This window comes from Tursiops truncatus, chromosome 9, assembly GCF_011762595.2.
Source record: "Tursiops truncatus isolate mTurTru1 chromosome 9, mTurTru1.mat.Y, whole genome shotgun sequence".
In the NCBI taxonomy this organism is placed as follows: Eukaryota; Metazoa; Chordata; class Mammalia; order Artiodactyla; family Delphinidae; genus Tursiops; species Tursiops truncatus.
The window spans coordinates 75,613,802-75,640,394 of NC_047042.1; the positions used below are offsets into that span (position 1 = coordinate 75,613,802).

The 26,593-nt window shown below is 37.6% G+C and overlaps 1 protein-coding gene across 1 annotated transcript in view; it reads left to right on the plus strand.

Annotated features, from left to right (window-relative positions):
• The first annotated feature begins 1,063 nt into the window (after window positions 1–1,063).
• The window catches only part of KCND2 (potassium voltage-gated channel subfamily D member 2), a 472,369-nt gene continuing 446,839 nt past the window's right edge, over window positions 1,064–26,593 (plus strand). Inside the window, exon 1 of the mRNA XM_019931038.3 lies at window positions 1,064–3,177. Within this exon, the coding sequence (XP_019786597.1) occupies window positions 2,063–3,177 (1,115 nt within the window). The 5' untranslated portion in view covers window positions 1,064–2,062. The remainder of the gene's footprint in view (window positions 3,178–26,593) is intronic.

The following is a 26,593-nucleotide window of genomic DNA, read 5'->3' on the forward strand; positions in this document are numbered from 1 at the left end:
AGAAAAGGGTTCTAAATCCTTCCTGTCATTTGCAAAGGACAGGAAAAGGAGTTGTGGCAAGACCCCGACCAAGGAGGCTGTCTGACTTTTCAGCAAGTGGGACAGATGACATATTAACTCTTGCAACGTTAACATCTGGTTCGAACAAACCGAAAGACCGAGAAAGAGGAAAAAGCGCTTAAAAATTCCGCCGCGGGGCTTTGCAGGTCTTGCTACCCAAGAGCCCTCAGAAGACAGCCAATTCCTGCGTTTTCCGCTCTGCTCACCCTCCTACCCAGCTTCTCTCTCTCTCTCTCTTTTTCCTTCACTCCCGCCTCCCCGCCCCCCCCCCCACGCCCTCACGCTCGCCTTGAACCGGGACCCAGGGAGGCAGAAGCAAGGCATCGGTCCCCTTCCTCCTCTCCTCCACCAAACCGCCGCAGGCGAGCGCGTGAAGCTTCCCTTTGTTCAACGAGGCTCGCACTCCTCCCCAGCAGATCCACCTGGATGCTCTCCCTCGGTGACATTTTGCGCCGGGGCTGGTGCGTGGCTGGGGTGGAGCGAGAGGAGCCCGAGGGGGCGGGGGCAGAGAAAGGTCAAGTCGAGGGAAAGGCAGGAGACGCCTTGCATAACCTGCGTGGTGGGGCGTGCGCGCGGTTATTTATTTATTTTCTCCTCATTTATTGATCGCACGAGCAAGAGCGGAGCGGGGAGCCCGGGGAGATGCAGGACCACCCACTGGCGGGGAAGCAGCAAGCAGCCCTCCCGCGCCCCCGCGCTGCTGAGCGCCTCTTGCCTCCGCGCTCCGGCGTTTGCCCGCGCCGGCCCCGGCCCCGCCGCGCCGCCGCCGCCGCCGCCGCCGCCGCCACCGCTCGCCCGGCCGCCCCGCAGCCCCGCAGCCCCGCAGCCCCGCACCGCGCCGCTCGGGCCCCGGCAACCGCCGCGGCGCAGTAAGTTGGCAGGAGCGAGTCCCCTCCGTTCTCGACTCCCCCGCACCTTTTGAACTTGTTGCTGCTGCTCGGCTCGCCTGCGCCTGGCTTTTGGAAGGTGAAAAGGAGGAGGGAGGCACGGAGGAATGGGGGAAGGGGGAGGAGAGCTCGCTTGAGCTTTATTTATGCTCCCTCGGCGCATCGGATTCGGCTGCTCGCGAGCTGCTTTCTCAGCTTTTCCCGTTCCGGGTGCACCGCGAGGAGAAAGTCTCCGCAACTCAGCTCCGGCGCGCACTTCGCCAGGTATGTACCGCGGCCGAGGCGCGTTGTGCGCGGAAGCAGATGTTGCTGCCGCGGCGGCAGTGGCGGCTGCCAGCTCCCGGGCTCTGTAGCTGTCACACTGCACCTGAGCTGAACTTGACAAGAGAGTAAAGGGGAGATTGGGCGAATGCTTTTGGCAGACACGGCGGGTGCTCGTAGACGTGAGAGAGGAGGATCTATATTAATGCCCTCTAGCCGCGTCCAACGCACAGCACTTCCGTCTCTGCAAATACGTCCCGAGGAGTAGAGGTGGCGACCGGACTCCCAAAGAGACGTGGGGCAGCGGCTGTGACCGAACCTCGGAAGCTACAACAACAGGTCTCCTTCTTGAGATTCCTTTGGCGGGAAGGGCCACTTGAAAAGGGAAGGTTTGAAAGAGCTGAAAAGGAAGGTGGAAGGGTTCCCTAATTCTTCAAAAGAATACCACTGAGTGTCTGTCCTTCGTCTCCTCTATCCTGCACGACACACACTCCAGACTGTGTTAAGGGAGAAATCAAAGACACCTGTTTGAAGAAATTGAGGCATCGAAAGTCACCTGTGTACTTATTTGTGCCGGGGCTAGCCTGGTCCGACTGCAGGAAGAGGTTTGATTAGGTTTTGTTGGGTGTGATTGTTAGGACATTGTATTTTCCCCCCGTTACTCCAAATACCTGTCTTTGAGGGAAACTTGCCCTCTGAGAACTGTGACTTCACCAGGAGCCCTACCTTGGAGTAAGGCTGATACCTCTGGACCAGTAGTATTTGTTTGACGGGAGGAAGTGGGTGATTGTGGCTACTTTGAGTGACCCATTGTAGAGACTTGGTTGCCCTTCTGGCCTGCACTTGAAGGAACCATGGCTGCGGGGGTAGCAGCGTGGCTGCCCTTTGCAAGGGCAGCGGCCATTGGGTGGATGCCTGTGGCCTCGGGGCCCATGCCAGCTCCCCCGAGGCAGGAGAGGAAAAGGACTCAGGATGCTCTAATTGTGCTGAATGTGAGTGGCACTCGTTTCCAGACATGGCAGGACACCCTGGAACGGTACCCAGACACTCTGCTGGGCAGTTCGGAGAGGGACTTTTTCTACCATCCAGAGACTCAGCAGTATTTTTTTGACCGTGACCCAGACATCTTCCGCCACATCCTGAATTTCTACCGCACTGGGAAACTCCACTACCCTCGCCATGAGTGCATCTCCGCTTATGATGAAGAATTAGCCTTCTTTGGCCTCATCCCAGAAATTATTGGCGACTGCTGTTATGAGGAGTACAAGGATCGCCGGCGAGAGAACGCGGAGCGTCTTCAGGACGATGTTGATACCGACAACACCGGAGAGAGCGCGCTGCCCACTATGACGGCTCGGCAGAGGGTCTGGCGGGCTTTTGAGAACCCTCACACCAGCACAATGGCCCTGGTGTTCTACTATGTTACCGGCTTCTTCATTGCCGTCTCAGTCATCGCTAATGTGGTAGAAACAGTGCCCTGTGGGTCTAGCCCAGGTCACATTAAAGAACTGCCCTGTGGGGAGCGGTACGCCGTGGCCTTCTTTTGCTTGGATACAGCCTGTGTCATGATCTTCACAGTTGAGTACTTGCTTCGCCTGGCAGCAGCTCCTAGTCGTTACCGTTTTGTGCGTAGCGTCATGAGTATCATCGATGTGGTGGCCATCCTGCCTTATTACATTGGGCTGGTGATGACAGACAATGAGGATGTCAGTGGAGCCTTTGTCACACTCCGCGTCTTCCGGGTCTTCCGGATCTTTAAGTTTTCCCGCCACTCTCAAGGCCTGCGCATCCTGGGGTACACACTGAAGAGCTGTGCCTCTGAATTGGGCTTCTTGCTCTTCTCGCTCACCATGGCTATCATCATCTTCGCTACGGTTATGTTCTACGCAGAGAAGGGGTCTTCCGCTAGCAAGTTCACCAGCATCCCTGCTGCCTTCTGGTACACCATCGTCACCATGACAACACTAGGGTAGGTGCCATCAAGGGAAATGGGATGGAGGTGGTATATGTGTGTGGTGGTTGTGCACCCATTTAAGTTATATACTTACTAAGAGCAAATAATCTTTCTCTTTCTTAAATGGGTTCAGGAAAATATTATCTAAATGGTTCTGAAGAACTCTTTTGATCTATGATATGAGTATGATGTAGTGATTGAAGTATTTAGGAAGTTGCTGGCCAGTGTTGAGTATTGATGCCTGAAAGTGATAAATCCAGAAAGAAATTTAGGAATTCCTGAATATAAAGATCATCAATATTATATGTATGAAGACATAAAAATATAATGATAATGAAAAACACAAAATTTGTGTTCAAGTAAAGGTATGAAAATACACAGTGTATATTGAAATGCCTAGAAAGTGCTTCAGTGTATTGAACTGAAAAGTTTCCACGTATATTTGAAATATTATTTTCATGTGAATACTTCTGGCATGCATTTTCCCTCTCAGAACCATAATTCTCATTTTACAGCATTTTAAGACATAGATTATAGATATTATCAAAGGATTTTGTAATGTGTATGCACATATTCATATATATGCATTTTCATTATGGCTGATAAGTTATGCAGTGTTTTAGAATATCAGGGCTGAAACTGATCAACTCTACAAAATGCAGTGGAATGATATTTGCAACATATTTAAGTTTCTGCGTTCATAGTTTCAAATAAAGAAGCAAGTGACTCTTACCACACTTTTTTTAAGAAACTACAGATCCCATCAGGCAATGGGCGCATATTCATTAAATACACAGAGGGCAGAGCAGTATCTGATGAGATTGATGGTCACCAAGGGCTGGTTGCATTAGAGAATTTTGGGCCCCAATTTCCTTTTAGAATTCTTTTCTTTATTATTTTATTTGGTGGTAATCGTGTTTTGCCACCAAAGGGACATATTCTGAATTAATATTGTTCTTTAAAATAAAATTTAAGCTAGAATTAAGATTTTTAGATGATTGAAGAAAGATATGACATTACTAATAATGTTAAACTGCAGAAAAGTAGCAGCATTTATATATTAGAGTATATAGTAAAGTAAAATGGTAAGAGCCTTTTACTTTTATGAGTTCTTAGATAAGCCAAGTAGTGATGTTAGTGCCCTTTCTTCAGCTTTATGCTGCTTTTCTTGCATGGTTAATCAGTTCAATAGGATTTGGTAATGGCTGTAATAGAAAAAGTTATTCCCAAGGCTGCTTTTTAAATTTTGTGTTTCAGCCTAATTTAATTGCCTTCTTTAAATGACAATGTGGTTAAAGTCAACTTAATTTTATTAGACATATTGTGTTGAACAGAATTCTCATGTTGTCCTATGGCTAACTAATGGAATATTTTATATGTGGAGAATTTTGGGCTAAGTCAAGAAATTATGTTAAAGTAAAATATAATGACTTATGATTTTGATTTAGTCTCACATATTTTTGAAGGCCTAATAGTGGATTTTCAAAAATGAATCAGTGAAAATTCTATAACCTACTGTTTATATTTGCCTTTTATCCTGTTGGTAATTTTGTGACACATTTTGAAGAACATGCAGAATACCTTAGCAGTGCAGGTGCTTAGTTGTAACCAAGAGGTTTGTGTCTTGTTGTCTTTATGTCATTTGAAGTCTTTATTAAGGACAGTTGGATAGTATAAATCACTATCAGGACTTCAAATTAAAAGTACCTATGAATAAAAAGAGGACTCTATGATAAGAGGAAATGAAAGAAGTATTAAAAGGAAATATATTTTTAAAAATTAGGTGTCTGTGACAGTGTTTTTCATGAAGTATCAGTAAGTCATTTTAATACTATATGCCCTCTACCTGATTGAATTTAAGCATTGTTACAATGAATGTTGATGAGATGCTAATTTCATCTGGCTAGAAATTTCTATTCTAGACTTGAGAAGTTAGTATTATTTTAAAACTTGTTTTCTGAAATGACTTTCAAATTTTTATTTTATTATGAAATCTATTTTTGTTTTCAGGAAAAGATGAGGAATTGTTAACCACTGATGACAATTTTTATTATATAAATAAAATGCTTAGAAGCATCTGCTTTTTGAAATGAATTAAGAAACTAAATCACAATACCTGAGTAAAATCTATGAAATGGTTTTAGTTCACGTGTTCTGAATGTTAGTATGTAAGAAAAATTAAATACACACACTTTCTCAGAACTTGGAAGTAAAATGGGAGTTACTTCTAAGACTTAAGTTCCACTATAGATGAAAATTTTAATTTTCAGGAAATTAAGGTAATTAATGATCCTGGTGTAATATAGCAGTCATGCTTTAAAGATGTAGAAATGTTGCAATCAAGATACAACCCATTTATCGGAGAATATATACAAACATTTAACAAAGCATATGCTTTATAATGTAGCAAAGTTTTCTCAAAAATGTCTTCTGTTTCTCATCAAAATATATTTTAAATGTATTATACTTTTCTGAAAAAATAGATTAAAAAAAATCCTGCCTTTTTGGTGTCTTAACTTTGGTTGCATTGTGACTCAATAGCTTCATTTAAGAATAGAAAGTATTAACAAAAGCCATTGCTTGAATTTATTTTTTACACTGTAGTCTTATACGATGAAGTGTAAGATACAAACTTTTTGGAAAATACTCAGTAGTTGCAGCTAAAATCAATCCATGTCCGATAGATGACCAGGAATTTCCCATTACAGTCAATGAACTCTTTTTATGTGGCTGTTATTTTTAATGGAGCTAATATTCATCAATTAATGATAATAGAAGTGAAAATGCAATCCTAGACAGTGGTGTTTGAAAGTTCCAGCTCATACAGACATTATCTACATGAAAAGAAAGGGCCAAGAATTTTGTAATTCAGGACTGGCAGAATTATCTGCTACCTCTCAGGTCATTTTAGACAATATTCAGTTGGTTTTTCGGTCTGAAGAAATGAGTGGGTCTATTGTGTATTCATCTAATCATTTTTGTGCTCCTTGAAATAGCATATATATCATTATTCCATATTTTAACCATGCTCGTTACGTAATTATTTAATTTGCTAGTAAAGTGAATGCTTTAAAATATAATTTGAAGTCTACCCATTTCCTATTAATTAAAGTATGAAACATCAAGAGCACAATTTTAGAAATCCATGAAAGAATGTCAGAAAGGTTTTTTTAAAACAATGTTTAAATTGGGTGGCCCTGTATATTTCTTCCTCCATTCAGTCCTTTCTTTCTGAGCATACTTGTTGACCTGCACTGGGCCCTGATGACCCTTTTACTTCCGGCCTCCCTCTTTTCTGCAATGTAACCTCTAGTTACTACCCTCAACTGCCTTGGGAGAATAAGAACCTGGAAGTCCTCTTTTGTCTTAATGACCTCTGGGCAGTAACATCCTGTTGTTATTTTTCATTTAGGTGGTAGTACTTAAATGGTGTCAAATTTAGGAAATTTCCAAACATTCACCCGTAATCAAAAACGATTTTACAAACATATATTTAGGTTCAGTTTACCATTGAACCTTAGGCTCATGACTTGTGAATTAGAAGAGGTACCAGGTGGCACATTAAATATTTGGGGAGCTATTATTTTAGGCAATACCTGCATTCTTGGTTTCCCTGCAAACCTGGGAAAACAAAAATTTCATTTATAGTGTACATTCATCAGAAACAAATATGGTAGAATTACGACTATGCTCCTAGAAAACTTAGTGTAGTTGTCTATTTATAAGACTATCAAAACTAAATCTATAATATTTTAATTTTGATATAGTTGGTAAATTGCTATTTTAAGAAACAAAAAAGCAAAATACTTTTACTGTAATTTTCCTAACAATGTATGAGGAAAATTCCTCTTTTTAGAATGGCATAATTGTAGGGGGATTATATATTTATATAAAATATGTCATATGTATGTCATATATGTTCTATTTCATATAACATACAAGTATGCTATATATCCCATACAACATATACATATATTAACTGTGTTGTATATGTTATATACTTTATATAGTACATGTTATAAAGTATATATTATTAAAAAGAAGAAGAAACTTTGAAATATCTTCCTTCTATTCATCACTATTCTGACTACATGGCTTTAGGGAATGTTGGGAGTGTATCTTGTGGAATCATTTATGTAGAGACTTCTGGTTTACCCAGCAATACTGAAAATGGGTGGAATTATAGTTTCTCCTGTGCCAGCACCTATGCATGAATATTGCTAACGTGTTAATCAAATACATCTTCACGAGGTGCCGGGCCGGGGGCGCGGCAGGGGGACCAAAATTTATCTTTTGGGTGAAGAGCCATTCCATGAGTAACATCCATTTTTCTTTTGGCATACTATACCACATTTTTTACAGAGTTCTTTATAGAGCATGTTAATTGATGAGAGCTGAAAATGAACTTTTAAAGAGATGTAGAAAATGTGATATGTATTCCTCCTTTAGCATTACAGGGAACCAAATCTTAAGTGTCTTCATTTTGTTTTAGTCACCATTTGAATTAGAGATAATATTTGATGTGACGTATGTATTTTTTGAAAGTGTGTATTCACCCAGCTTTCTATGTCTTTTTCTATAAGCCTTTGCTTGGTTGCAAGACAGAGGTATGTCAGAAGGAGATGAGATGTGTTCTCCTGGCACGGCATCCTAGAAAAGGGCCCGGTTTCTAATTTTCAGTGGGTCTGTTATGATTTTTTTTTTTCTTTTCAGGATTTCCCTTTAGAGTACAGATAGACTTGATCTTATATATATTTTATTTGTATAATTACTTCATTTAATTCTGATGTCATGTATTTGTCTAAACTTTTCTCCCAATTATACTCAACTTTGAAAACGAGTTCATGAAGTTCAAATTTCTTATTCCCTAATTTCTGAATTCCTGGTGGAAGGAAACTTAGCTGTTGTCTATTTAAAATCCGTCATTTTACACATACACAATTGTTTTTGGCCTGCCCATAGTTACACAATTAAATATCAGTAGTGCTTTTTGAAATTTCAATTTTCTACTCTTTTTTTTCCCCTGAAGACCTTAAAACATTATCTAGAAATGTGCAGTACTAATTAGCTGGGGGTTACTGCAGATGCTCAGGGATAAGAAAGGAATAAGTATGTTCTTTATTCTATTATTTTAATGCATTTCTCTCCTAGTTCTACTCTCTGTGACTCACTCTTTCCACATCCCTCAGTATCACTGCTACCTCTGCATTTATTCATACAGTACTGGAGTTTATCATGAGGTGCCCAGTTGATATAACGCAACCCTGTGTTTCTCATCTGGTGAACTCTTAGGTCATTTGGGGGAAAACTACTTAATGGTGAAATTTTACCTGGCCTGATGGAGAAGAAAATAAATCAGTTACTTTGTCTGAATTATCTATAAAGGAGTTGGCCTGTAGATTGTTAAAAACTGTACAATTTAACTTCTCTTTCATTGAAAGAAGGGGAAAGGTGAAAAGAACTTTCCCTGAAAAGGAGGTATGATTCTTCCTGCAGAGCTGTAAAAATGATTTCACTCTTTTATTTCCCTACTCTCCATGTGTCTTATATTGTTTTCCGAGCATGAGTATATATATATAGAAATAGGCATTGTTCTCCCACTAACTTCAGCAGATAGATTTGACGGTGTGAGTTATGATCTGGTATTGAAAAGAAACCCAGGGTGAAACACCATCTCTACACATTTCTGTGTACATTTGCATATCTCCTTGCATTAGTAGATTCCACTGGATTTTTTTGCCCTTTAATTTTCTCCTTTGAGAGCCAGTCTTTACACTGACCTTCTCCATGAAGCCTTCTCAACCTCCCAAGCCTACATCTTCTATAGTTGGAATTACACTTGACATTAGTAAGTGCTATTTTTTTATATAATTTATGGTTTTACTTCTTGCCTGCCTAACTACATGGAAAGGCTTTTGAGGTTTGGGTCTATACCTTTTGGAGACTTATTACCTGGTTACTGTGTTGCTGGTCATGCTGTGAGATGATACATGCACACCATGGAGAGCTCCTTAGCCATGGACCAGTGCCATCTCAACATTAGCAAGAATCGACTAATCTAATCACATGCTTTGTTCAATGTTAACAAATTTCAAGGTTTTTTTTTATTTGAACACTTTGTCTTTGAATGCACTACAATCCATCCTTTTTATTTTTCTCTTTTAACTAGGGAGGGCTGTAACTCATTCTTCTCTGCAAAGGTTAGAATTAATGGCTGTCGATGGCTATTTCCTTAATCAGTTTGCTTTCTGGTGAAGGCTGGGTAGATTGCAGGTGCCTCTGGGAAGCATATGGAGATATGTTATAATGTAAGTGAATCTGCACAGAAATGTACTGCCTTCTCTTTCAAGTTCAGTCCCCTATCTAAATACGAGTAGCCCAAGTGACACATGGGTCAAAAAGATACCTGGGTGACAGTCACTAGAAAGGTGTTCTCTTTCTTACCCAGTAAACACAAATTGGCACTTTTTTCCTTTATTCAGGTGCACTCATTTCTGCATAGAATGGAATTGTTTAAAAATAGAGAACTATTGTCTGTAAATGACACATGAGATAAATGTATTCTCTGTTCAGGAAGAAGTTTTCATTCTAAGCGATTAAAAGGCAGTTTTACAAAATGTAAGTATACATGTAGATACCTATCCTGGCATGGTGCAATCCATTTTGCGTTGGAAGTTTTGACAAGTCTGTTATGTAAAGAAGATCATAATCATAAAAAGTGTGCGGAGAATAAGTGAGTTATCAGAAGTTAATAATGAGAAAAAATAATGTAAAAGAGTAGGAAGACAGTTGAAATAATGTCAAATAGAATGGGAAGGTTTTGTTCTAAAAGTAAAAGGTCTTGTCTTTTTTGCTCTTATGTGGGCCTGATTCTTCCATCTTCCTCACTTTCCTCACTTTTAAAAATACCAGTAATAGTGCTTTGGGAAACCCAAAGTCTCACCAGTAACTTATGCTCTTAGGAAATCAAAATGTGACTCATAGTGTTCAATTCCATTTAACAGACTTTGGTTGATCATTTACTGCCTGTCATTGACCATGGCAGTAAGCATAACTGCTAACTTCCAGACCTTAAGAACTGTGTATTCTAGTAGGAGAGGCAGAAAGTGAACACAGATATATAATTCCAGGCAGTGGTGGGTGCTATTAATAAAATAAATCAGGGTAAGAAGTGTGCTGTTTTGTATAGGGGACAGACAAAGCCTTTCCTAGGGGAATATCTGAGCTGATGGCTTTCTGAAGGGATGAAGGGAGTCCTGTGAATATCTGGATGAAGAGTTTAGAAGAAGAGAGAAAAGTACCAAGACCACAAGGTGTATTCTCCCTAAGGCCACTGTAATTGAAGTAAAGCAGGGGAGGGGCTTCGTAGCAAATACTGTCTGAAAGGTTGTTGGGATGAGATGATGTAGGACATTGTGGACCACAACAAAGATCTTTGGTTTCATTTGAGACATAATAGACATTAGAGAGTTGTGAGCATGGTAGGGATGGGATATCGTTTCTATATTACAAGATTCATTTGTAGAGTTGAGAAAATTCTGGGTGATGTTTCTTAGTGTGGATGGAAAGGCCATCAGAATTAGGACCACCTGGGACACTTACAAAAATGTAGACCCTTAGCAGCCACCTAAAACAATTGAAATAATGTCTGGAGGTGGGAACCATGACAACTGCATTTTCACTTCTCTCATAAAATTTTAAGAACCAGTGATTCTTAAAATTTCCAGTGATCTGGAAGATTGTATGTTGAGGATAGCTCTGATATTCTAATCTGGGAATATTTTTGATCTTGAGCTAGTAATCTTTTGAAAGGAGGTTAAAATACACTGTTTAAAACAATGACTCTTTGATCCATGGGTGAATTGAAGTGCATTTCTAATATGCAAGTGGGTTTAATTTCTATATAATTTTGTAATTTGTCTGTAAATAAGGGAACACTGAAAAATGACACTTTGGTACTTGTTTGTTTATTGTACTGGCCTCCTATGGCAAGTACTTGACATCCCTTAGGCATTATATACATATTCCACCTTTCTCTCTTAAGAGAAAACTAACTTTTCATTGGTCTGAAGAGCTTTATTCCATTTCCTTGATAACAGATAGTTGGCATATGTTCGTGAGTATGCAAAGTTCATCATACAGTCTCATGTGAATTATTTTCATCTTTTGTCCTTAATTATTTGTCATTCCTTCTGGCTGGGATTTGGGCTGTGGAATTTGCATTGAGAGAGACCTGTGAGGGACAATAAAAACTAGAGCTGGAGATGAAAAAAAACCAAAACCAAAACAATGATCTAGACGAAGTAGCAAAAGTGCTAGTTTTTAATATTACCTAATGAATATATATGTAGGAAGATAGATAGAAATTGAATAATCTTCAGTGTAGGTGATAAATGGATTCTTTTTTGCAAAAGCCCTATCTTATCTTGTGCCAAGGAACAAGGTGATGTGGATAATGGACATTAGTACTACTCTTCTGCAGAGCAACTAGAATAAAGACGATACAGCTGCTTCCTTTCGGGAGTTGGGGATTGTGAGCTTTTAAACTTACTGATTTCCTAAACTGTCAGGCATGGGTGGGCTGAGCTTTCCTCAGTGGGGGCAGAAGCTAACTGGCCAACTGATCATAATGAACATAAGGAATATGGAGTCTTAGATCGGGGTCTGTGAGTTAGGGAAAAGCTTATGAGAAGCCAAGACAGCACCCAGCGTAAAGTCAATCTAAATCTCATGAGACCAGAATTTTCTTAGAGTATATTTTTTTCTCTTTTTCCTCTTTTTTTTTCTTCTATACAAGCAGAAAATTGATTCAAAAGGATTTACTTTTCAAAGAGGATAATTTTTAATCACATGTCAGGGATTTCAACTGTGGAGGACCTAAATATAGAAAACAAATTACTAGTGCATTCTTAGATTATAATTGAGCATAAGGGAAGTTTTGTGTAAAAATCCACAGAATGGCTGATTTGATGTTGAGCTTTTTAATTGGCTTTTCATGGCTGCTAGCCTGTCCAAAATGACTTCATAGTCTTTCCTGGTAAATATAGGGAAGTATGTAATGAACGTTTTCCCGTGAGGTCTAGGTGCAAAGAAGGGTCTTGGGAAAGGTTGATTGAAGATTCCTATGGCCAGGAATTGAAATTCACTTCCTGCCTTGAAGGATGCTGTCTGATTAGCTGTGGCTACAGGATTTCTGGTTATTAACTTTGGTAAAAGTAGGAAACTTTTGGTCAAAAGTTATGATTCAGTCATAAAAGTCCTGATAAATGTAATCTCATGGAAACTTAAATGTCTCTTAGTGTCAAGATCAAGAGACCTGCCATGACATTTCGAAATCTTGGTTTGAAGTGAGATTAGTTAGATGATGCAGGTTTATTCCAAGTCAGATAAATGGGAAAGACAGTTTTATCAACCCTCTGTAATGCCACTTTTGCTGAACAAAATATATTTGGGGAGAGAGAAAAAGGGAAGGAGGGAAGGAGAGGGAGGGAGAATATGAAATGAATGAATGAATGTGTATGTGTGTAAGGAGATAATCTGACTTACAATAGGGCAAGGAAGAGTCTAGATTTATTGGGCCCATACTTTCTGGCAGGCACCACCTCCATAGACATAGCAGTGATATTTTTTCATACCATGCATGGGCTGTCCTTGCTTTGCCACATTTTCATTCCCGTTGTCAAGAATGATCAATGAAAATAAGTTAAATAATTATTCAATAAAATGGGAGCAAACCAAAATACGGCCTCTCCTTCAGAAACATGTTTTAGTTCACACAGCTAGAACTGTTATTTAAAAAAATCAAGCAAATTCTTTTAGTTAAAATAGGAAGCTGTAACCAAAACCAATAGAACATGTTTGAGAAACAAGTCTGAATTTGGATATGAAGTTCTTCTAGGAGAAAATCAGAGAATATTCAACAGAAATTCATGATCCTGATCAGGTACCCCAGTAAAAGAATCTTAGGCTTCTACCAAAGATTGGAGCCAGACAGAAACATCAGACAAATACCACTCGCACCGTGCCTCAAAGTTCTGACCTGCTACTGAAATCTGCAATATTTAAAAAAATGGATTTAAAAATTTTAATCCAGAATATATTTTAATTGGGTCTATAATTTTTGTTCACTTTTATTTTAGTTGATTTAGAAGAATCTTTTATTGAAGAGCTACACATGCAATTTATTTTTAATAATTTGTTTCTGAGCTCATATTGTATTTCTGTTCATTTGCAGTATCCCTAGGAACCAATTAAGAAAAACAATCCCTGGATCAAAAATGATCTACCTGTAGCCTTGTTGTATTTAAGGTGCCTCAATATGCCTGCTGACAAAAGTTCTCTCTTCAGAGAACCTCAGACTTTAGTTGAAATCTCTCCTGCAGGTTTTATAACAATGCCTAGAACATTGCTTTGTGGATCATGGATGCTTAATAAAGATTTTTTTTTCCTTTTTACTGTAGAGTTAAGTGTCCAACCCACTTTAGGTACTTATATCACTCATAATACTTTGTAGCTACTTCTCTCTCAGCTACACACATTCTCTGACACACAAATATCTGCATACAGAAATAAAATTCCCGCAGATGCAAAGTCTTCAGCTCAACGTACATTAAAAAATTACACATGAAATAAATGTCTAGAGTTTTGACATGCTGATTTTATTCCTCTGTAAAACTCTTCTCAAAATCCTTATTCACTTTCCTTAACCTTCTAAAGAAATCCTCTACATTTCTGTATTATTTCTCTCATCTCTGTGCTGTTGGCTCATAGCTATACCTATCTATCCTGGGCCATTGTTCTGAGCTTCAACAAAAATTTCCAGATTTATGTCATCAGGAAATATTATGGCCTTGGCTTTTATAGACAATCAGCGTAAGAAATGGCCATTTAGAGAATATTTCCAAATCTAATGCAAAACCATTAGACATAGACTATTGTCTAGCTAGCACGTTACTCACTATCCCATGTACTAAGAGCTATGGAAGTGTATATGTATATTTTTTTTCTTGTATGCTAACTCCATTAGAATTTAGAAGTTTCCTGTGTGACTGGTGAGAAGAATTTTCAGGCATGTCTAGGGTCACCAGTAATGGATGGCATGGCCAATTAGTGATGTCAGCCATGGTGGGGCATAGAGGAGGCTTTTGTTACGTGGCATAAGCAGCCTCAGTGGCAGAAAAATGCAGAGTGTATTCTGGGCACAGTGCATAGATTCCTTTGGCATTCAAATATCTGTCTAATGTTGACTGAACAAAAATCTGGAATTACTTGTCACGTTTTAAATCTTAATAAATTCTGCTCTGAATTAATTTGAAAGTAATTATTGTCACACAAATAATAATACCTTCACTTATAAGTTATATTTGTTCTCATATGTGTATGTTTTACTTTTCTCATGTGTTTTGACCCTCATAAGTGATCAATAAATATCCTTGGAATAAATGAAAGTAAATTAAAAATGTCTTTCTGAATACAAAAAAATTCAATTCATATTTGTGAAATTAGAGAAACAGTTCTAGCAGGAGGATGGAATAGAGATTGAATTAGATGACATTTGAATCTTGTTTTATGGTCTTAACACTTGAGCACCCTAAATAATCTGTGATACATGACATATGACTTTACCTCTCTATAACATTGTTCTCTGTAACTGTCTCTCACCATCACCTTAGAATTGGTATTTATTAATAATCTATGAAATTGTTGTACATCAGGTGTTGCATTCAGTTGAACATGCTGGAACATTACTGTTTAACAGAAAAAAATATGATGCCCAGAAAAACAGAAAAATAAATGCACGGTCATATGCAAAACCTAACAAATAAACATAGAATCCAGATTTCATTTAACTCAATTTATTGACTATCCCTATGTGCCAGACAATATATGCTTGGCACTATGAAGAAAAGATATAAGTATGAAAGAATAATTTCTATGCAGAACTGGAATTTTAAATCCTGGCTCTTCTCACTGGCTGACTCTACAGAGCCTGGATGCAGTTTAAAGATATATTTGTGTTTGCACTGTATAAGATGTGTGAAGAACTTTTTAACGCTCTGAAATGAGTGATTGTTTGCCTGGGTTGGAAAGAACAAGAGTCAATCATCAATTCTTGTAGTCAAGTTAGAGACTGTGGAGCAAATGAAATTACAAGGATATTTGAACAGGGTTATTCTCCTATCGGGGCCTCCTTTCCTCCTTTGAGGCCTGTCCTAGTAAATAGGAAAGAATGGCTAGGATGCATGTGAGCTAACTTTTGAGTTCTGTAGCTGTTGGTTTTCTCTTAATTTTTTTGTGGGTAAAATATAATTGGTATTTGCTTTTTTCCAAATGGTTTAAGAGTGCCTATATCCATTGTAGTTTCAAATGATTCAAAACATCAATTTATAAATAGTTTAGTATTACCATTGAAAATATTATAATATTTGCTCTTTAATATAAATATGTTGATTCAGAGATAAGTACACTGAAATATATTAAGTCTTTACGTGTTCTATATTTTGAAAGACCCATTTCTATAATAAGAAAGCAATTAATTTAAATATTACCTCTCAATTTTCTTAGTGCTTTTGCTTCCTTTGTTCTAATTAACTTTTACTTATTTGCAGCGATATCCAAATCCCATTTGATTTCATGTTATTTGCTTAAGCCATCATACTCCATGAGACTTACATAAATTCAGTAACATGTTCATAGATACAGACATTTAAGTGAGATTTTTCAAACAGTAGTTCTTTATATTCTTAGAATCATAGAATCTTGAAACTAAAAACTTCTTGTAGATCACCTGGCTCAAACTTCTACCAGTTGAAAGCCCCTCTTTCTAATGTATTCTCTATATTTATATGGCCTTCTATGAACTTTTCTGAATAATCTGTGTAATTGGAAGTTTAAGGCAGCACAACTCACGTTTTTATCAAGTTTTAAAACGTTGAGCTGACATGGAACACTTTTCTCTATCACTGGTTTATCCAGATTAGGTTTTAGCGACAGAACAGAATGTTTTCTTTTTCACATCTTTTCCAGGGCTGTACTTGAAGAGAGATATCATGGCCCTCCTTAGGCTTTTCTCTGCTAGGGTGACTTTCTTAAGTCATTCAAACTTTGTCATGTAGTGTGATTTCTGGACTCCCCTCATTGCCTTGATCTCAGATATCTGAAGTTGATCTGACTGGAAGAAAGTACATTGAGGTCATGACCTACAGTGACACTAATACTGTGTATCTCTGAATAGGGCCTAAATGCAGTGACTTCTACCGATCTTGCGGTAAAATAACAGGTCTTTTATTTTTACTTGAAGTGCTATAAAACCTTTCTTTCTTCTCTTTCCTTATACTGTTTACTACTTGAGCATAAATTCTATCAGATTTTTAAAATCCTTGCGAAATTTCATTCTGTGAGCTAATAAAAGTGCATTGTTTGAATGTTAACCTAGCTACATGGCTCAGATTTCTCCATGCATCTGTTTAATTGTATTATAAAAATGAAACAGAACACACAATAGACAATGTTCTTCTGGAAAAGCTATGTAGGAGTCCTTCTCATCAATGGAAGTGTTTATCCATATCATTGTACCTGAAAGCATCTACCCAGTGCAAACAGACATTTAAAATCCAGTAGGGAAGGGAGAAGAGAAGGAGAGAGTATATTAAAAAATCCTAATTGAATTGTTCTAGCACCCACAGGCTAGTCTGGTTCTGTTTGACCAGAGGCTGAGGTTCATTCAGGTTTCTGATGATTTTTCCCATCACTCCCTAGGAAGATCATTAATAATGAGCCTATTAAGATAACTGGGATGGAGAGAGGAAAAGGGTCAGACATGCAGCTTTCCTGTTCCTCCTTATTTGATCAGATTAATTCCATGACATAAAAAATGGAGATGATGATGATCATGGTCATCATCATCATTATAACAGGAGCTCTCATTTTATGAGTAATTACCCTGGGTCAGGCACTACACTAATCTCTGCTTTACATACATTGTTTCTTATAACATGTGATTCTGCAATATAGGCTTTGCTTTTATTTCACAGGTAAACAAAATGTGACTTAGAAAGAATTGATTAGTTCTGTCTCCAAAACATGTACACTATCCTCAGAAACACGTAAGTCTAGAAATTATTTATATTTGTCAAGTAACTAGTAGTAGGACTGTAAACTGCTTTTCTAGAGGTAGAAATGCTGTAGAAAAAGGCTTGGTTCAAAGTGTGTCAAGACCAGCAATGACAAAACTAGATTTCCTGCTCTTGAAGTGTATTTAGAAAGACTATTATAATAGACTGTTCTAGCATGTGTTGTTTGTGATTTGCATCGTTCCTAATTGAAGTCATTCAAGACGAAACCTAATCCTTAACACAGTCATTCTAAAATAGTTTAGTGAAAAGGTGGGCAGGTTGTGGAGCCTTGTTTATTTTATCTTATTGCAGAGGGAAAAAGAACCTCTAGGATGTTTTCTAACATCTTCTGTTTGAAGTTATCCAAGCATCTTTGAAATGATACATGACTGGATAAAATACACATTCAGTACAGCAGAGAGGATTGATTGTGTCACTACTTTAGAAATAGACTTTATATTGGCTACAAGAAGTTAGTTGTAGGGGCTTCCCTTCCCTGGTGGTGCAGTGGTTGAGAGTCCGCCTGCCGATGCAGGGAACACGGGTTCATGCCCCGGTCCGGGAAGATCCCACATGCCGCGGAGCGGCTGGGCCCGTGAGCCATGGCCGCTGAGCCTGCGCATGCGGAGCCTGTGCCCCGCAACGGGAGAGGCCACAACAGTGAGAGGCCCGTGTACGGCAAAAAAAAAAAAAAAAAGTTAGTTGTAGACTTTCATCTGACTTGCTTATTAGTATGTCAGTGGTAATGAACATATATAAGTCAGAAAATGATGCCAGCTTACACTTGATAAATGGACAAACAATATTTTCAACAATCTTCATCTCTGTTTCTTCCTGGAAGTAACTTATTACGTTATCTCTGATTTATAAAATCACTAGATTATTAGTGCCTTAAAAAATAAACAGGTATGATTACAAAGTAAATATTTATAAAGACATTTTCATGTAACTTAAAATTTAGAGACAACATACATTCAGGTTATAATGAGCATCTTAGAATGGTTTCATAGTTTACTAAAAATTAATTAGGACTTGACTGAAAGCCATTCCTATGATGAAAAATTTATAAAAATCATTAATGTGGTGAAGATTTCCAAGGAAACTATGCTTGTTAGGTAAACACTATGGCCTGTTATTGTGCATTTCACTTCTCTACATTTCTATTATGTATATTGTAGCTATGTACATAGATATGTACACATACATACATACAGAATATATTTGAGAGGCATCTATGTTTATTTATCTTGTACTTTCTCTCTTGTATTAAAAACTTTTAGAGGTCAGGAACTGTATCTAACTTAATTTGATCCAGCACTCTGGGCATTGAATACATTATTGTGCTGATTTTTATGTTGGTTTTGATTAAAATATGCAGTATACTGTTTATAAAGGGAAATTATCTCAGCTTGGAGATAATGATTTTCAATATGTAGCACTAAGAATTCATATTGAAAACAAGGAAGCAAACTCAATAAAACATCAGTTTAGTTCAGCTTTGGTTGCAAGAATATTAAAATGTTCTGTTTCAGTAGCTATTAGAAAATATCAAAATTCTATTCTTTCATTTATTCAGAAAATATTTGCATTCCTACTCTGGGCATGCTCTTGTTAAGTGTTAGGGATACAAAGATGAATGAGGCATAGTTTCTGCCTTGAAGGCATGTGCCGCAGTGTAGTCTCTCTCTCTCACAATACACACACACACACACACACACACACACACACACACACACACACACACACTCACACACACATGCACATTACAATGTGAAGGGTACAGTAATAAAGTTATGCCAGGGAATTATAGGAGCCTTGGAGAGGGACACCTAATCTAGCTGGGAGTCTCATAGAGGGCTTGCTGATAGTGAGTCTTGAATGAACTACTTAAGGATGAGTATGGGCTCTTAAAAGAAATGAGGATGGAGGGAATAACAAAAGCAAAGGTCTAAGTAGGGTATTTTAGCAATAATACGAATATTAGATATTATGTGTTAGTATTTACTATGTATTAGTAATTGTGCTAATGGTTTTACATGGATCCTCTAGTTTTTGTCGTACTATAACTTTATAGAAATTTGCAATTTCTATCAATATTTTGCAGATGAGTTAGTACAAACTCAAGAGTCCAAATATGGGCAAGTTAGGATTCAAGTGCAGGCATCCTGACTCCAAAATCCCTGCTAGCAAGCACCTTTATACAGTCTTGACTTTTGGGTTGGGATACTCTCAATGCTTTAGAGTGGCTATAAACTGCTCCCCAAAGAAGGATTCACAACGATTGGGCTGGACTCCCTACCGTGAGAGTTCATGGAAATTTTTGAGGTAAACACTGAATACTCAAGTATAACCTAAAACAATTGGACTTCTTTTTCATGTGCAGTACTAAAGACTTAATTCTGTTTTTCACACATTGAAAAGGTTGGCATAACTCTTCTAGTGCTGGAGAATTTATCTGTAGTCATTCAGTATTCTTTTGACAGGTCAGGATTGCATTCGTGTACAGTATCAAGAAGTGTAAGTGTTGCATCTGAAGTTGACATGTCTTCCAATTCCTGAAAGCTGTGTTTAAAACAGACTGTTTTGTTCCAACTGACGTGTTTGAGGTCATGCTTCAAATGTGGTGACTTGTCCCACAACATTTTCAAAAAGTTTCAAAGTGCTGGATCTCATCAAGTTTAATTCCTAGGACCATGGAGAAAGGAAATCTCTATTTCAGTTTAATCTCTTAAAAGTGGATTCCTGATTTCAGATAATTTTTCTGAGAAACACTTCATCCTAATGACTAGCTCCATATTATCCTTCACTTTTAGAAAGGCAGAACTGAATATGTGCCTATAGTCTGATCATACGGGAATATTGATTATTTTTTTGAAGAAGCCTCTTTTAGTCCATAGTGAAGTAGTCTAAGAGTGAATTCTTTATAGTCATCCTAATTATCTGGGTGGTGCTCATCATATAAATTTGGAAGAATGCTTTAAATGCGATACTGTACTATACATAGTTACTGAGAGAAGCAGTGTTCCAATACTTAGAGAAATGAAGAATCAAACATTTGAAGTAGTCTTTGGATCTTCTGGCTAGGTCAGAAGAAACCAGAGCCAGAGCTGGAAAAGAGACATCATTACAAAGAGCCAACTGGGCTTCCCTGGTGGCGCAGTGGTTGAGAGTCCGCCTGCCGATGCAGGGGACACGGGTTCGTGCACCGGTCCGGGAAGATCCCACGTGCCGCAGAGCGGCTGGGCCCGTGAGCCATGGCCGCTGGGCCTGCGCGTCTGGAGCCTGCGCGTCTGGAGCCTGTGCTCCTCAATGGGAGAGGCCGCAGCTGTGAGAGGCCCGCATACCGCAAAACAAAACAAAACAAACAAACAAAAAAAGAGCCAAGAAAGAACAATTAGAGTTCCCAAACACTAAACCTTCCATCCAGTTAGCAATTATTTTCTAAGAATTGTTTAAGCTATTGGTTTTTAAAGAATTATAACTTTGGTATGATAAGGAGACTGATTCCATTGTTTTTTATTAGTTGAACACTCTTACTTGACATTTATATTTCCATGATGCCTCTTTTAAATCAGATTATTTTTAAATAGCTTCTCTGCATTAATCTTATTTTTCAGAAACTCTATTTTTTTTAAACATTTCTAGTCATGGCTATTTTATGAATAGCTATCATTTCCCATGGTGTTTCAAGCCTCGTGGTCTCTAACTGAAATCTTTTGGACATTTTTCTTTTTGTATTTTCCAAATTTGTTCTGTTGAGTAAACATTTTTAAATTAGTACTCTTTCAAAGTGTGTTGATACACGAAAATCTAGTTCAGTGTTATCCAGTAGAACTTTCTGTGATGGTGGAAATGTTCTATGTCTTTTTTATTCAAAAGAGTAGCCACTAGCCAAGTGTGTCTGTTGAGCACATGCAATGTGGCTAGGGTGCCTGAGGAATTGCATTTTTAATATTATTTAATATTAACTATTTAACATTTAATAAGTCGCACGTGGCTAGTAGCTACCTTGTCATGTAGAGCAATTCTAGTTACTATATTTTAAGTGTGTGGCTAGTAAACTTTTGTATTACTAAAGATGTATAATTGAGGTATTAATTTAGAAAGGCAAGCACATCGTAAAAACGTCTCTATACACAGGTATCCCAGGCTTCTACAAGGACTGTCTTCTCCCTAGGTAATTTTATCGTAAAATTAGAACAATCACCAAAAATGGGAAACTCATTTAACTAGGGCACCTCGACCATGCTACTGTACTACGATGTTGTTGAAAACAAAAATAAGTCTTCACATTGAGAACAACTGGAAATATGAACTATACCAGTCCACTGACTAAAATTTTCTGGCCGGGGCTTCCCTGGTGGCGCAGTGGTTGAGAGTCCGCCTGCCGATGCAGGGGACGCGGGTTCGTGCCCCGGTCCGGGAAGATCCCACACATGCCGCGGAGCGGCTGGGCCCGTGAGCCATGGCCGCTGAGCCTGCGCGTCCGGAGCCTGTGCTCCGCAACGGGAGAGGCCACAACAGTGAGAGGCCCGCATACCGCAAAAAGAAAAGGAAAAACAAAAAAAAAAACCCCAAAAAACAAAAACTTCCTGGCCACTGATACTTTTCAGTCTAGCTATTTAGTGATTGATGAGTTCGTGATTTTAAATTGAATACTCAGTGTGATTCAGATGATGGATGATTGAGAGTACTTCCTTATCCAGCCATACATTTCTGGTGCTCCTGCTAATAAACTCTAAAAATAAGTGTAGAGAACCAGCACAAAAAAGTTTTCTGAGAGAAGGATGTTGATTTAAGCATTTCTTTTCATTTCTGCTTTGATGAATTCAAAACAATATATGTCAGAGCAAAGTAGGGAATGTTTCTAAAGCCTAATCTTGGAGAAAACACACAGAGGATTAAGATCCATTTTTATTCAGCTCATGCACAGTAATAATTGAGCACTGCTATTAGAAAGTATAGCTCTTAAGCTATGTCCAATACGGCTACTGGCTCTTGATCCAAGTAAAAGGGTTGAGGACAGATTCGCTGGTTAATGCAACATATATCGTTTAGCCTTACTTGTTATTACTGTTTGGTTCTGTTTCATCTCGTTTTCTTAGTAATACTTTGTACTGTCAGTAAAAGAAATAGGCAAATGCCATTCATAAACAAAAGTAAATAAATGAGTTACAATCAGTGAGTTAAGAGTTTGATAAGGAGACTGTCATAGCTTTTACACTTTTGTCCTTGTGTGTGTGTGTGTGTGTGTGTGTGTGTGTATGTGTATGTGTGTGAGAGAGAGAGAAAGAGAAACTTGCATGAGAAAATTCTCCTGGATATCTGAGGTTTTCACTATCTTGTTATTTTATTAATATTCACTCATTTTTAAACACCACACTTAATGTAGTTTAGACTTAGATTTAGCTATGAGTAACAGAAAACCTGAAATTAAAATGGCTTAAACAAGAGAGACATTTCTTTATTTCTTAAATAAATGAAGTCAATATTCCAGAGCTGTTTTGGCCATTTCTTCATCAGAGACACAGGCTTCTTTTATCAGGTTCTCTACCAAGTTCAACACATGGCTTCTACCTTAGGGTCAAGGTGGTTAATTGAGTTCTAGTTATCACATCTGCATTCCATATAGTAAGAAGAAGAAAAGGAAAAAAAGCGGGCAAAGTCTTTATAGATGTCTTTCGAGAGATTTCTTAGTAGTTTCCATAGGCAATTCCAGGCCTGATATGACCATGTCTCCCTGTGAGGTAGCTCATCCAGGGGTTTTTGACAGAAGAGATGAAACATTTAGGTTCCAGTAGTAAGATTTCCTTTTGAAGATTAATGCTGAAGTATTGACAGTCAGTAGATGACTTTCCTGCCTTATTGTAGAAATAGACAATTATTTTGGCACATACTAGAACTATGATATATTCAAAGCTCTGCAAATGAAAATCCAGAACTGGTTCTCTGTTGCAGCAAAGTTGGCATTAAGGAAGATCCACAGTAAAAGGGGTTGGTCCCGTTGAGGGAAACATTAGCGGTCCCAGGCCCTAATAAAGATATACTTGATAAGTGACAAACTTCTTTTAGAACAGTTTGGAAAAGATTCACTTCACTAGATTGAATTAACTTAGAATGGACTAATTCATGTTAGTAGGACATTTATGATTTTATAATTCCATTGTATTTTGTCCAGAAAATAAGAGGCAAGTGATAAAACTCATAAGAACTCCTCACAACCAACAAGTATAATAACTAAATGGTGTTTCCACAACAAGGAATCATAAATTCGTATAATGTCCTTGAGTACTGGATTTGCATTCTGGTGCCGAATCATATTGTTTATCTTTAAAATATATAATGAACATGGATATTACTCAGGAAAAAAAACACTGAGTGGTGAACATATGCTAAGATTATATTTTCTTTTTGATTAAGTTATTTGTATAGTGACTGATGCATTGTGAAATATTCTCACAAATTTAACAAAACAGATTAATTATGGTTAAATGAAACTCTTCATTATCATCCAGGAACTTAACAGCTAAGAACTGTTCTCCCCCATATACTCCAAGTTCACTAAGCTTCCGATATCCACAAGTGAACTTCACATTAAGCACAGTTTCTATGGCCATTACTTTTTGAGGGTCCATGAGAATGGTTTACTTACTTTTAAAGTAACAGGAAAAAATGAACTTTTAGGTAAAAATATTTTAATATTTAATATTCATGTATTCATATTTATACCAACACAGTTGTAAAATATCATTTTTAATTCTTTAAGGGAGGAAGGCCCCACAAAAGTTATAATGTCCCCTTGGATAGCCAATAAGAATCTGAAGAAATACCTCCATTGGACATGAAGAATTGCATGTAACAATCACACAATAACACATAACAAACAATAACTTAAGCTTCTATAGTATTAACTATGGAGCCAATGCTCTTGTGTTTTATATTAATTAATTCATTGAATCCTTACAGCAAGCTTCTGAGGCAAGTATTGTTATTATAAACATTCCCATTTTTATGTGGTCGATGCCACTCTTTCACTTCTAGGCAAGATCTGGAAATATCTGCTTCTGAGCAGTAAACGTAAAAATGCTACAGCCACTGCATTATTATCTGCTTAGTAAAGCAATGAAGTAGAATTAGTCATCAAGTGAACGTTGAGTTTCTCCCGCCACATTTACCAAAGATCTCCTTATTTGGGGGGTGCATTACCATCCAAGAGCTTAAACAGGCTTTAAAGGGTTTTTTTCTGCTGCCGTAGTTGTTTCTGAGCTTACTGAAATGTTAGAATGATTTCTGCCAATTTATTAAATCCTGGAGTCACTTACTTTCTTTATAAATAAGAACTACAAAAACTACCACCATGTTGGCTCCAATTCCATGGCAGCTCAGTTTCTTCAGAGGAATGTGGTAACCTCTGAAATTATATTATTTCAATGTTATCTTTGCTGGCAATAGAATATGAGTTTTTCCAACTTAGAAATTTTGCTTGAGTTATGCACATAAAGGCAGCATTTCTATAAGCTAAGATTCAAATACGGACTATAAATTGAAAGTATATTAATTAATCAACAAAAATGACAGAAATTGTGCTGCCGTCATGTTTTGCATAACCCCACCAGTGCTTACTTGAATAAGGGAACAGGGCAAACTGAAACAGGTAACTAGATGACTATTTCTTACTAAAATGCATGTTTGCTAGAATTGTATGTATAATTTCTGTATTCTTGCATTACTTGTTTCATCGCTAAATATGGCCTTAATTTACTTGTTGGAAGTTAGAACAAACTACACACAAGCTAGTATTTCGACATGTTGCTATTAGATTCTTTCTATCTTATATATTTATATATATGATATATATATAATACAGAGAACTATTTGCCTAGTTAATTTATCTGCAATAACCAGTATCACTAGTGAAGACTTCCTATATGTTCAAACCAGTTCTCTCTAACAACTTATCTAGCTATATTATTACTGTAATAAAATGAATTATTGCATATTCTATGCACTTTAAATAATATTAATTAATACACTAAGCATGCTATTAAAAAGGGTCTTAAATGTTTCATGTATAGTTGAAATGTTTGGATCTAAAAGAGTGATATAAAAACAGCTTATTAATTTTATTCTACCGGAGAATATAACGTCTTTTTGTTAGAACTCATGCACAAACTGTATTTAAAAGCATATTTCTGAACTAAGAAATATGGAATGTCTTTTAACCAGAAACCATCCCAGGACCATAGACAGTTTATCAGAATAAATCATATATTTGGAGAACTTGAGTAGATTTTAGAGGGTACCTCATCTAATGCTCTCATTTTACATATGAGAAAAATGAGATGCACAAAGGTGAAGTGATCTTTACAAGGTTGCTCAGCTGTTTAGAAGCAGAGGTAGAGTAGAAATAAAAAACAAGATATTAGAACCTCAGTCTCCTCATTACTATCCTTTACAATACACTTTGCTACCTGTGTTACGTGTAGTACGATTCAAAGTTCTGTTGCTAATATATTTTACATTGTTTGGTAAACACATGTTATAAAGAAAAGATGGGAGATGTATATTACAAGTCAAAATGACTTGAGAGCTGTCTTTTGGCAATAAAATTTCCATAGATTATAGCAGGGAGAGATGAAGCAATTACTTCATGAAAGAAGATACTATAGTTTTTGAGAAAGAGTAGATGAGGTTTATTCCCAGAGATCTATGAACAGACTCACCTATAATTGTGAAAAACACAGCTAGTCTTCCTCTGTGGATTATGAAACAACAAAATTGGGGATCTTTTCCCACAGAAGTTGGGAATTGCATTTCCAAACAGAGCTACTATTTACTTTTTTGGAATAAGAGGTTTTAGAGGTTAAAGATCAGATCATTAAATACTTGTCCTTGAAAACTCAGAAAAGGCATTACAGTCAGGTTTTCATACCCATGGGTTCCACATCTGATTGTACTATGCCATTTTATATAAGGGACTTGATCATTCTTGGATTTTGGTATCCACCGGGGTCCTGGAACCAATTCCCCGAGGATACTGAATATGTTTGCTTATTGCTTCTTGATATTCTACCAAGGACAAAGTTTTGATTTTGGCAGAATTAGGGGAAATGCCTTTTATGACTTCAACCTCTTTTTGGACGTGGCAAGATTTAGAACTAACTTTCATGGATATTCATCTGGAGCAGGAAATATAAGTTCAGACTGTCTTGCTAAGCATCCTGAGGTGGGTGAAATAGAGAATGTGCCTTTCTACTCTCATTCTGAATATATATATGTGTGTGTGTGTGTGTGTGTGTGTGTGTGTGCATACATAT